This window comes from Chlorocebus sabaeus, chromosome 21, assembly GCF_047675955.1.
Source record: "Chlorocebus sabaeus isolate Y175 chromosome 21, mChlSab1.0.hap1, whole genome shotgun sequence".
Classification (NCBI taxonomy): domain Eukaryota; kingdom Metazoa; phylum Chordata; class Mammalia; order Primates; family Cercopithecidae; genus Chlorocebus; species Chlorocebus sabaeus.
The window spans coordinates 114,122,743-114,135,993 of record NC_132924.1 but is presented as its reverse complement, the minus strand read 5'-3'; the positions used below and the strand labels follow the sequence as shown (position 1 = coordinate 114,135,993).

The 13,251-nt window shown below is 47.6% G+C and overlaps 1 protein-coding gene across 1 annotated transcript in view; it reads right to left on the bottom strand.

Moving 5' to 3' along the window:
- TMEM178B (transmembrane protein 178B) overlaps window positions 1-7,961 on the bottom strand; it is a 407,977-nt gene extending 400,016 nt beyond the window's left edge. Inside the window, exon 1 of the mRNA XM_007983176.3 lies at window positions 6,827-7,961. Within this exon, the coding sequence (XP_007981367.1) occupies window positions 6,827-7,208 (382 nt within the window). The 5' untranslated portion in view covers window positions 7,209-7,961. The remainder of the gene's footprint in view (window positions 1-6,826) is intronic.
- Between the last annotated feature and the right edge of the window lie 5,290 nt (window positions 7,962-13,251).

The following is a 13,251-nucleotide window of genomic DNA, read 5'->3' as shown; positions in this document are numbered from 1 at the left end:
GTCTTCAGGGGCAATGGCACACATGGAGATGTCATTTCCTATGATAACAATGCCTTCTTCTGGAATCCCTCCTGAAGGACCTGCCTGGGGCTGTTTTACTGTTAACTTTTTTTAAAAGCAGAAGGAGTACACTCTAAAATAATGATTAAAAGTATATCATAGTAAATACATAAACCAGTAACAGTCATTTTACTATCAAGTATTACATACTGTACGTAATTGTTTGTGCTAGACTTCTATACCACCAGCAGTGCAGTACATTTGTTCACACCAGCATCAACACAAACACAGGAGTAATGGGTTGTTGCACTGTGACATCTATGATGTCACTAGGCCTTAAGAAGTTTTCAGGCCGGGCGCGGTGGCTCAAGCCTGTAATCCCAGCACTTTGGGAGGCCGAGACGGGCGGATCACGAGGTCAGGAGATCGAGACCATCCTGGCTAACACAGTGAAACCCCGTCTCTACTAAAAACACAAAAAACTAGCCGGGCGAGGTGGCGGGCGCCTGTAGTCCCCGCTACTCGGGAGGCTGAGGCAGGAGAATGGCGTAAACCCGGGAGGCGGAGCTTGCAGTGAGCTGAGATCCGGCCACTGCACTCCAGCCCGGCGACAGAGCAAGACTCCGTCTCAAAAAAAAAAATAAATAAATAAAAGAAGTTTTCAGCTCCATGATAACCTTATGAGACCACTGCCATATGTGCAGTCTGTCTTTGACCAAAATGTCACGGGGCATATGACTGCGTTTCATTTTTGGCTTGCTTGTCATTCTTCCCCTTTGCACTTCCTAAGGGCAGACCTTCATGGTACCCACTACCCTGTGCTATATTACACATGATTCATGTATTAGATATTATTTTTACTCTATGAGTATTTTTTTTCAGATGGAGTCTCGCTGTGTCACCCAGGCTGGAGTACAGAGGCACGATCTCGGCTCACTGCAACCTCCACTTCCGGGATTCAAGCCATTCTCCTGCCTCAGCCTCCCGAGTAGCTGGGATTACAAGCACGGGCCCCCACGCCCAGCTAATTTTTATACGTTTTGCAGACACAGGGTTTCACCATATTGACCAGGATGGTCTCGATCTCTTGACCTCATGATCCGCCCACCTCGGCCTCCCAAAATGCTGGGGTTACAGGCATGAGCCACCATGCCTGTCCATGAGTATTTATTTATTGTCCATCTCTCCCCTCTGGAATGTAAGCTTCTCCATGTGGTCCAACACTGGACCTGATGTACAGCCCACAGGCCCTCAATAAATACTTGTTGAATGAATGAATGTGTCCTTCATGTCTATAACTTCATCACCTACCACAGCGAGCAAAGTAAATATGCAAAAGTTATATGACAAAATGTGTATGCACTTTGGTCAGCGAGCTTCAAAACAGGGTGTGTGAGCCGCTCTAATTACTTCCATTTAGAATTGAGATTCCAAGAGTATTATTTCCTTTTTCCTCTCAATTTGTGGAATCAATATCCCAGTTTCTCCTCCACCTCAATCCTGCCCCGATAGATTCTAAGATGATGGTAGAGTGTGGTAGGTGTGTTCCCACACCTGGAGCCAGAATTCGAACTCTGACACCTTCGTTTCCTAACTAACTGTGAGACTTTGCAAGTTATCTGACCTTTATGTGCCTCAGTTCCCTCAACTTTAGGATGAGAATTTAAAATAATACTAATACTTCCGAGGGTTATTATGAACAATAAGTTAGCTAATACATGTAAAACTTCTAGGAGAGACCTGGCATCAAGGTTGGCTATAATTATCATTAATCTCTCTCCCACCCCATCAACTTTGCAAGTGATGTTTAATGGAGATGGAGAGGACAGGGGGGAAGAAGCGAGAAGCTTGTGAGAATTGTGAGTTGATGATGGGAAATTAAAATACAGATTTACCATAATTGACCATGAACTAAAGCCTTCTGCCCAATATATTCAAGTAGCAAAGTTTCTTAAAGTGTAGAATGATATACTTACATTTAAACCCAAGTTATCATGGAATTATATTCATCTGAAACAAAGTATGTGCTTGGTTCTTTTAGAGGCTGTAAGCTCTATGTGGCACTGTCCAACAGAATTTTCTCTGATGGCAGTAATGTTCACCATAATCTGCACTGTCCCACACAATAGCCAATAGGCACATATAGCTATTGGACATTTGAAATGTGGCCAATACAACTAAGGAAATAATTTTTTTGTTTGTTTTTTGAGATAGAGTCTTGCTCTGTCACCGAGGCTGGAGTGCAATGGCACGATATCAGATCACTGCAACCTCCACCTCCTGGGTTCAAGCGATGCTCCTGCCTCAGCCCCCCAAGTAGCTAGGATCACAGGCACATACCACCAGGCCCAGCTAATTTTTGTGTTTTTAGTAGAGATAGGGTTTCACCGTGTTGGCCAGGCTGGTCTCGAACTCCTGACCTCAAGTGATCCGCTTGCCTCGGCCTCCCATAGTGCTGGGATTACAGGCGTAAACCACTGTGCCCAGCCTATTTTATTTAACTTTGGTTATTGTTAACTTAAACAGCCACATGTGGGTAGTGGCTCCCCAGCTGGGCAGCAGAGCTATAGGGGATTTGATAGACCAGCTCCCTGACTTGGTCCATGCCTGCTCTCCAGCTCCTGGTCTGCTCCTTCTCCTTGCTCCAGAAATCAACGCTCACAAGGCCAAACTGCTGTCCCACACCTCTATGGCTGTGCATATTCTGGCCCATTGACTGAAATAGCCTTCCTCTACATCTACCTCCAAACCTTATAAACATCTTGTTCAGATTTCATTTCCTCAGGACAACTTTCCCTAACCTCCTCCCGCCTACCTCCCGCTACTGCCAACACCATCTACCATCACTTCCTCTGTGTTTCTCTGCATCTGTTTCCATTGCTGCTCTCATCATCCTGTAGTTGTAACCTATTTTCTGTGACACTAACAGACTACGAAAATTGTAAGGACCAGGTCTTATGCGTTTCTTCATCCTAGTGACGTGTGCCCATCACACAATACATGTGCAGTAAATATTTGCTGATACCATTATTAATTTTTAAATATGTGAATGTTTTCTTAAAATTATTTTTGGAGTATTGACAACCACTTTGTGATTATGGGAACTATTTAAGTCAAAGTCTATTATAAGGCCAATTTTCAAATAATAAAAAGTTCTTAGAGTTTCAGTTGAAGTTCTTATTTCAAACCATATCAATATAACATTTTAGTATGAACCAAATAATATAATTGATCCCTTAGAGTTCTCTAGAACAAAATCCTACCTATAGCTCCTCCTCCTAAGCGTCTGGAAGTCTCTTGGATTTCAGAAACTAATCTTGTCACTGATCTGTGCCTGCAGTCCCCAGTGCCTGCAGTCACTTAGTAGGGAGACATGAATGAGATTAAAGCAAGAAGACAAAAGGACTTGATTTAAGACTTGTCATGGACACCATCAAATGGGAATTCAGGGTAATCCACCCTTGCTGTACCCTATATCCAATTTTACCCTCAAGAAGGAAATCATTGAAACCTTATCCATCACAAAAAATAATGTCCATAAGTGATGTGTGTCTGCTTAGTGACATGTTAGCCAAAAAAGAATTGTCTGTTTTCCTTATTCTTTGGCAAAGCTCAAGAAATCGTCCTTTCATAGACTATGTAGCATGTGTTGCAATAACCTGGTCTGACAGCCACACTGGTTCATATTTTCCCATCATGATTTTCTAATTTTTTACGTAAATTCTCACACAAATGTTTCTTTAATTAGAATAAGCTCATGATGGATACATTTCTGTGAATCTAATTTGTATGAAATATTTCCCAAATATCAAGCATCTGGTGAATGTATTTTACAAATGATTGTCTTTCCTGACCTCCAGGAACTTACAGTTTAATAATGCAAACAAATGAATACACAGTGATGAGAAATGCATACGTGTGGGTACAGCATGGCAGAAGGTCCTTGAGGAGAGTGGATTTCAGAATGACTGTAAATCCAAATGACTTTACCTTCAAATCAGACATAGATTTGACGTTCATTTGCTTATTAATTATGTGGTTTTATGTTGAAATGCACAAATGGCACTTTCTAATGTAATTAACATCGATTTAACAAATAACTAAGTTCTTTAGATCATTTAGATAAGTCTCTAATTTTCCTATATATTAACAGATTTTAAAGTCTTTTTTCTGGTTTTCCTTTTCCCTTGCCCAATACATATCTTCCAGAATTTTAATCAAAGTAGATATTTCAAAGACGACAAAGGTCTGAGATCTCTTTAGCAGTTTCTAATGAATAATGTGAGATAAACATCTTTTTCTAAAATGTCTCATTTAAATATAGGGATATCAATTTATCTTTTTAACTTCCTCATAAAATCTGCCCACCTAAGAGGAACACTGATTAAGTGTAAAAATTATGTTCTATGTGTTATTGGAATTGCTTGTGAATTCTACTAATATAACATGCACTTATTTCCAAAAAGTGTCTATTGCTGCTCAGAAAAGGAAGATCTGGTTTTCAAAGAGTGTGTTTTGAGGTTAAAAATGAAGATAGTGACCCTAACTCTCTCAAGATTTGTAAGGCTGGCATGCCATCTATCTCAATAATACCTAACAAGAATGTCAAATGGACAGAAACAGCCATGGTAAGCGGGTACTTGCCGCTGACAGTGATTGCTGTATTTTGGGTGATGGGGAACACCATTTCCATTAGTTCAAGTGAAATACAATGCCCTGCCAACTCTAGGTATCAGTGTATTCAATAACCCTGCTGTGCCATGTCCATTTTCTGTTGCTGCAATTAAAAATCAGTCGATACAAAGTCAAAATGTTGTACATCCTTCCCCTATCCCTTTCCCTGTCACTGTGTTTCCAGCTTCACCGGAAGAACATGTCACTATGGCAACCAATCCCTCCGGTGCACAGACCAAGTCAACCTTTCTAGTCAGACTGCCAAGCAGAGCAACAGGGAATCAAAGCTCTGAATGGAACCGCCAGAAACCATGAATTCCATCCCCCTTTCTCTAAGTGGGGTTAACCAATACAAGAAGGGATACCTCTCTTGTTCTAGAAGGCATTCAAGGAAGGAAAAGTAAGAATATCCTTCAACAAATTCTCCCAGTGTTTGCTGTTCATTATTAACATGATTTCTCCCTTACATTTCAGCTAACTTCCTCTAGTTTCAACTTTAAAGAAAGCAGAAAATCATGGATAAAATAACACTTTATAAATCTGAGAATCTGAACACTGTTATAAGGTCACTCATTGTCAGAAACTATTCTAGGCCCTCTTGTTTTCCTGCCTTGATGTCCAAACCCAAGCTGCTCTCTTCTGGACTCCCCTAATATTCTGTACATCTTTACAAAGTGGTAATGCTCCAAAAGGGTCACTTCTTCCAATAAGAGCCCAATTGTGAAGCAAATGGGATATTGGTTGTATTAACACACCCACAACAAAATCAGCTAAAATCCCTAGTCATTCTAAAGAAGGTACAAAACAAACACTTAGATAGATTCTGTCTCTGAAGTCACCTCACCTAAATCTGACCTGGCCACCTAGACCAGATCCACTGCTAGTCATTCTTAAACAACTGACTTTTTTGCAAATTAACAATTTTTCCTGATCAACTGCATACTTGTATCCATCAAAGAACATCAGTTCTCATAAATATTACTTTAATACAGCAGCAAACCTCACAGCATTATAATGAGACATTAAGAACTGCTTTTATATCTTGGCCTCAAAGACTTTGCAAATAATAGTATCTTTGTCATCTTGACATCACCATTTAATAGTTAAAGAGAATGAAACACAAGGGGAAAAAAACCAGACTCATAAAATCTGCACATCTTCCTGAGATGTAGCTACCATAGAAGAGAACACATTCCTTTCTTCAGAGCAGTATTAATACACATTCAAACAATATTCCAGTGGGTTGACAACAGGATGGTTCTCAAAGTATAAATCATACAAGGTTTACAAATTCCACAGATAAGCAGAATTTTTTAAGTAATGTAATCATATTAAAATATTAAATAAATTTGTATCATTGGCAAATGCAGCTTGTTTTCTGTTTTGGTTATACACTTTGGGAATTTTTATATACATTTTCTGAAAATCTCATTTTTTTTCTCTGACATGCCCACTTTGGTGTTACTCAAAGAACTATTTTTTTGTTGTTGTTTTTACTTATTAGATCATGTTGATATTCAATGCACACAAGAAAGTTACTACTGTCAACCACTGTTTCAGAAGGAGACATGAAGAATTGTGATATGATGCTGCTGGTCAGCAGGCTTCGAGCTGCTTACAGAACGGGGCTGTGATTTATCGATGTTTATATGACCAACGCCTACACCATACCTGGTATAGCACAGCGCTCAGCAAACGTTTCTGGTATGAATAAGGCCTTCTCTGTGAAATGTTTCCCCCAATTTCCCTTGATTAAATCAGTTCAACAAAAAGTATTGGGAGCCTGTCTACTCCTGACACATGACTCCTACAGGGCTTCCTCTAAGAGCACAAACACTGTTCGAGATTCCCTTCTTCTCAGAGGCTGATGAAGCATTATCCTGGATAAGAACCCTGGACCATGAGGTTCCACTCGAATCCCGACAGAGACGCGCGAAAGGAGAGGCAGGGGAGAGAGTTAAGCCTGAACCAAGCTTCATTAGCAGCTATCGGGAGGCAAGTTCCGGCCCCGAGGCTCAGCCAGGCCTGGATAACCCGACCGCCTGGAACCCAGAGACCTGATAGCCTGTGGCCTGAGAAGGAAACGCGAGGGGCTGCGGGGCCTAGAGGCTCCGGGCTCTCCGCAGCGCCACGCCTAGCGCTCGGCGCTTACCTTTCCGAATGAGGGCGGCGATCTCGGGGTCGAAGCCCTGCCGGTGACACTTCCTCCAGAGACCCATGTTGGTGGAGTTGTACTGCCGGCTGCACTCGTCCGCTGGGCTCATGGCGAACAGCTGCCGGCGATTCCGCGCCCGGAGGAGTTTGCCCTCCCAGCGGTCCAGGCGCGAGCGGCTCGCCCGGAGCGGCAAGTTGTTGTTATTGTTGTAAATGAAGCCGGGGTCGACCCGGCGGGTGTTGAAGGCCTTGCACCTGTCCCTGTGCTTCCTGGCGTCCGTCTCGTACCAGTGGTCCGAGCAGATAGCCACGGCCAGCATGCCGAGGGCGCAGAGCGCTAGCGAGAGGCCGGTGTAGAGCAATAATCTTCCGGCAGCCATGCCTCCGCTTGGCGGCTACACCATGGGCATGATCCGCCGCAGCCTCGCCTTCCCTCGCCGCACCCGGAACAAAGCGGCGGGCGGCCGAGCTGGGGGAGGGGGCAGGAGAGGGACTCGCGCCGCGGCGCCCCCTTGGCCCCCGCCTACCGGAGCGCGGCCCGGGGACTGCGGGGATGGGGGCGGGCGGCCTAAAAAGTTCTGATCCGGAGAGGCTCCCGCTGGCTCCTGGGCATCCTCTGGGGCAGGTGCAGCCTCCGGCGGCGGCGAACCCAGTGCAGCCGCCTCGCGACCCCTCCCCGCCCCGCAGGAAGCGACTGCCCCGAAGCGGCCGCCTCGGATCCCAGCCCGGCTTCGGGCGCCGCTGCCCTCGGGCCGAAAACTAAATGCCAAGTGTCCTCGGCTGCGGTGGGGCTTGCGGGGGTTTCTTTGTGCAGGATGGTGACGGGACAGAACTCGCCTGTCTCTCTAAGGGAGACGGGGGGTGCTGTCAGGAGGCGCCACCCGACCACCGGGTGAAGTGGAACGCCCCCGATGCGGCCGGCGGGCGAAAGAAACCTCCAGGTGCTGGGGCCAGCTTCTCCGAGTCCCTCCTGGGTCTCCGGCTCAGAGTGTCTCTCCCTCCCCGTCTGCAAGCAAAGACCTGGGGCGCGCACCCAGAAATGTTCTTCCTCTCTGGGTCGGATCCTTTTAAAATCTCCGTTCTCTGGTCACCAGCAGGTCGGTTGCTCCTTCTGACCCGCGTGCTGCGCTCAGAGGCGCACTCCCAGCGGACGCACGGTCTCAGCCGACCTTTCCCTGCGAGCTCCCCGGTGCCCTGCCTCTGGCATCGCCATTCAGGCGGCCCCTCGGGCCGACAGCGCGGTCACCTGGGCGGCGTTACCGGCCAAGTTCCGGCCTGGGGTCTGCGGAGACTGGGCGGCTGCTGGCGGACGCGAGGGGCGGGCTGCGCGGCCCAGGGCGCACCGGGCAGTGCTAGCGGCGCGCGGCGCTGGGGGCTCGGCGCACCGCGCCTTCAACACCATGGACAGGTCACGCCGTCGCGGCGCGCTGCCGGCCCAGCCGCCAGCCCCCGAGCGTCACGCAGCTCTTCCCAGCGCTGTCTTCTCCCTGGAGTGTCCACCCGGCCGCCTCTGGACCCGGCTCTCCCGCGACGCTTCCGCCTCACTTCATCTGGCACCCGGGAGCTCCGGGAGCCTGCCGCCCAGGTGCAAAGAAAATGCCGCAGGCACCAAGGAAAACCCCGGTCCCGGCCTCTCCAAACAATCCGCCCCTTTCTCCAGCCACCTGAGCCCCTGGCACTCTGGCACCCCGTCTGCTCTGCCCAGCTGGGCTCAGCCGCTCTCAGATTGCACCATTTTCTTCTCAGCCCACCCCAGCGCCGAGATGCCGGCTCACTCGGCAGCGTGCAGAGAATCCCGTCCCGGCCTCCGAGTCCCACGATCCGGCTCCTGGCGCGCGGTGGTCGCCGAGATGAATGGGGAGAGGGTGGGGGAGGGAGGCTGGGTTACTCGGCTTCCCCTCGTCGCCTCCTCCTCTAGCCGCGGAGGCTCCGAGGCGTGGCAGGCTCGGCTGGTGCCCTGGAGGCGCAAGAACCCAAGCTGCGCCCAGGGGACTGGGGAAATCGCATCGCCCGGGTGCGGGCGCCGGAGGCAGCCGCTGCCGCGCTCTCTTGTCGGGCGCGGGTAGCTGCAGCCTTGGCTAAAACCCACAGACGAGAACACCGAGCGCGCAGCCAAAAGCTAGTGATGTCATCCGTGCAACGTGAGCCTCATCTCTTATTTTTCTAGCCTCCTTAAAGATAAACTGCACCATTTCCCAGGCACGAAATGTCTAAGTCTTATTCTTTGACCAGGCAAGTCAATGGTGTCTAGATAGGTATGTGCCCAACCACATCCATATTTATGCACATATACATATATGTGGTATGTAGCATGTTTACATGCATTATTATAAATTTAGGGATGTTGCCTACAGCTCCTGTTTCTCTTTTCAGCCATGGGAAATTCTCTCAAATCCACGACAGTTATTTAAAGGAAAAACTGCTTATTGAGGAGTGGGCCTTCAAAGGGGCCGAGCGAGCTCCCTGCGTCCCCGGTTTGGGTCGCTGGTGTCTCGGGATGCATTTGATCTTTCTCCCCAACCCCCGCCCCCAGAAAGCCACAGGCGCTACCTTGCTAGCTACAGGCGTTTCCACCCAGAGCTGAGCTGAGAGCCGCTGCGGAGTTATCCGGCCAGCCCCAGTCCAGTCCCAAGCCAGAGCCAGGCACCCCGACACACACCCACCTCCACCTGCCCTCCCTCCTCAGCAGTAACAGAAAGAAGAAATTTGGCCGATCCACTCAAGACAAGGAGAGAAATTTAATGGTGGATGGGGGGTGGTCGGTTAGTAGATATTTTGAAAACGCTGGTGAGCGAGCGTTGAGGAGGGGAGGTGGAGTTAAAGGAAACCTCGATGTGGGGTTTGTCATTTTGTAAGGGTGGCCGCTGGATTTAGGCTCTGCAGGGGTTCTGGGAGGTAGCGCCGGACCCCAGACCTTGAGCAGGTGGGCCCCAGGCAAGCCCCGCTTCATCCCAACCTCAGCCCCCCTGCTCTGCTCACGTGAGACGGCGCCGCAAAGGCTGGGAGCCTCCCTCCCGGCATCAAACGCTGGGGTTTTCACTCTAATGCTCACCCCTCGTTTTCACCCTCACTCCAAAGTCGAGGTCCGGCATTGCCGGGTAAAGAGTTGCCCTGGGGAAAAAGAGAGTGTCTCACACCCTGCTTTGCACAACGGGGCTTGTGAGCCAAAATGAGCGCACCTCCACCATATTCTTTTTGTCTTTTTTTTTTTTTCTCTCTCTCTCTCCCACTTTCCTGCATTTTGAAAATCGCGAACGAGGCGTTTCAGTGCCATCTAGTGGGGGAGGGGTGTGCCTCGCTTTCGCTTTTCACCCCTGGATTCTGCAATGGGATTTGCCAAAGGGACAGCAGAGCCTGAGGAGGCCCGCTGGATTCTCGGGTGCCTGGCTGGTCGAGGGACTGCAGGCATGCGCCCTTGGCCAGATCTCTGCCCTCTGGCTTCCCTAGGATGTGGACATACAGCCAAGTGACTTTGGCGCCAGTGTCTTCTCACCTTCCTTTCTACCCACCCCCCTTAACCAGTGCACCCTCCCCCAACGTTGAAAATAGATAAACAAACAAGTGCAAACATTTTGCACTATGCAGACAACATCTTAAATTTCTGAAGTTATCTTCTTCACTAGTGTCCAGAGCACTTTTAGGCTAACAAGCTACCTGCATTTGATAACAGGGAGGTAAAAAGGGGGGAGATGACATCTACAAGGTTACTCAGGAAATCAGGGCACAGGGAGCCTTCAAGCCCCAGTCTCCTGGTTCCCAGCTTTCCTCTCTCCTTAAATCCAGCTGAAGGGGGTGCCCCTGAGACCACTGGCAGTCCAGGCAGTTGTTCATTCCCAGTAAATGTACCTGTTTATTTTGTCCTTATCTTTCCTTCCTCTTCCATTGTGTCACCCATCTAGTTTCTCCTGGCCTGTACCTGAGGCCTGCCTGCAAGGATGTGCCTGGCCCACTGCCCAGGGTCCTCAGCAGTCCTGTATTTTGGGCCCTGCTTGCAGTCAGAACCCAAATGGTACACTATCCTCCTCCTTACTGAACATCATTAAAATTCTATTTTGAAATGTTTGTTCTTGATGAAATCCCAAAAATCCTATAAAGTTATTGATTCATGGCCTCCTTTGAAGTGCAATTACCTTGGGCAGCCCTATATTGTTATGGGATGATCCTGGTCTTCAGGGCTAAGATGCTCGCATGACTCTCTTTTCTTAATTGGGTGATCTAAGTGTCTTCCTGCTGCCTGCTTCCAATTCCTTCCACTCTGCTAGCTGCAGCATCACCATCTTTGTGTTTCCAACCTATTTCTTCCCATTTGCACCAACACTGTCCCAGATCATAGGATCTCAAAATCAGAAATCTTTAGAGTCAAACACACATGTAATAATGCATGAATCTCTTTTAGAACATTTTCCAGAGAGTGAATGACCAGCTTCTGCTTGCACACTTGAAGTGAAGTGATGGGGGAATCACTGTGTCTGCAAGTGGCCCAGTCCACTTCAGACAGTGTAAGTAGCTAGACAGTTCTTCCCTATACTGAGCTTTCTCATAAGTCTGTATAACTCATACTCATTGGCCTTTGTTTTTGCTTTCTAGAGGCCCACAGATGAGGCCTGATTTATCTTCCATTTAGTGGTCCTTCTTGCCCTTGACATCAGTCATCACGTTCTCCCTACACCTTCTTTCCTCCAGACTAAATACCCCTTGTTCATTCTTGTGCTTGCTCTTCTTTGGTTTCTGATACTTCCTGGTTGTTGGTGTTCCTTTCAGCTAATACTTCCTTCATCTAGAAGTCATGTCAACCTATGAAGAAAATTTGGTAAGTCTGTCATGTTTTTATATGACCTTTGTGGAGTTCTAATGATCCTCACTTTCTCTTCTGGGAGCCCATAAGTCATCCCCTTCTTAAGCCATTCCTAGAAACTTGCTCCAAAATGGCATTAAGGTCATTGATCTCTGATTTGTGAAATCTGCATTTTTGAAATTTGGAGTTTCATTTGTTCACACCCACCCACTCCCTTTTTTAAAGCGACATTAACATTCTGCAAGCTCTCTCTAAAGTCACCGAGAAAGGTTGAGACATCATTGAAAGTTCTCTCCATTTCCTGGAATACAGTTCACCTGGAGCAGACAGATGTTTTCCTCCAATTTCCTCACCCATTCTGAACTGTCCTCAGTTACCATATTGTTCTACCCTATACCCCACCTCTGGCCTGAAAATCTCTCTTTGACACTGTCAATTGAAAGCAAAAATAGTTGATGAGATGTGCTTTCTCTTTGCCATCTATCAATATCAATATTACACAATTTGGCCAGGTGCAGTGGCTCACACCTCTAATCACAGCACTTTGGGAGACCGAAGTGGGAGGACTGCTTGAGCCCAGGAGTTTGGACAAGAGCCTGGGCAACATAGTGGGATCCTATGTCTACAAAGCCAGGTGTGGTGGCATGCACCTGTGGTCCCAGCTATTCAGGAGGCTGAGGTAGGAGGATCACTTGAACCTGGGAGGTCATAGCAGCAGTGAGCCATGATGGCAACACTGTACTGCAGCGTGGGAAACAGAGTGAGATCCTGCCTTAAAAAAAGAAAAAGAAAAAGAAAAGACACCATTTGTCTAGAGAAAAGTTTCCCCACATATTCTTATTTCTTTTTTCATAATTAACTTTGCAAAATTTGGACATTATTTGTAACCCAAAAGTTATTTTGAACTCTAGCCCTCCTGACGCAGGTCCCGGGTCAACGACATGCTAGTATGCATGGGTGAACAGGTGTCCTTCTTTTCTCATCCAGATCTTCTTTCTAAATCTCAGCTTTAAGACTGGGCAGGGTAGCTAATGGCTGTAATCCCAGTACTTTGGGAGGCCAAGGCAGGGGATCACTTGATCAGGAGTTCGAGACCAGCCTGGCCAACATGGTGAAACCCTGTCTATACTAAAAATACAAAAATTAGCCAGGCGTGGTGGCGGATGCCTGTTATCCCAGCTACTGGGGAGGCTGAGGCAGGATAATCGCTTGAAACCAGGAGGTAGAGGTTGCAGTGAGCCAAGATCACGCCACTGCACTCCAGCCTGGGTGACAGAGTGAGACTCAGTCTCAAACAAACAAACAAACAAACAAAAAATCCACTTTAGAGAGTCATATTAGTTTAATTACCTTCCTTCTCTTCTTCCTCATCAGAATCATAAGAGCAAAAGGCTCTTTTCATCTCACCCCGGGGCATCTAAGTCCTCTCCTTTTATTTTTTTCTTCCTCCACCCCACCACCATATTAATCTTCTTCTTAAATTCCACAATTATCCTGTAGTAGGGCTGGGCACAGTGGCTTATGCCTGGAATCCCAGCTTTGGGAGGCCAAGGAGTACAGATCACTTGGGTCCAGGAGTTCGAGACCAGCCTGGCCAGCATTGCAAAACCCTGTCTCTACTAAAAATA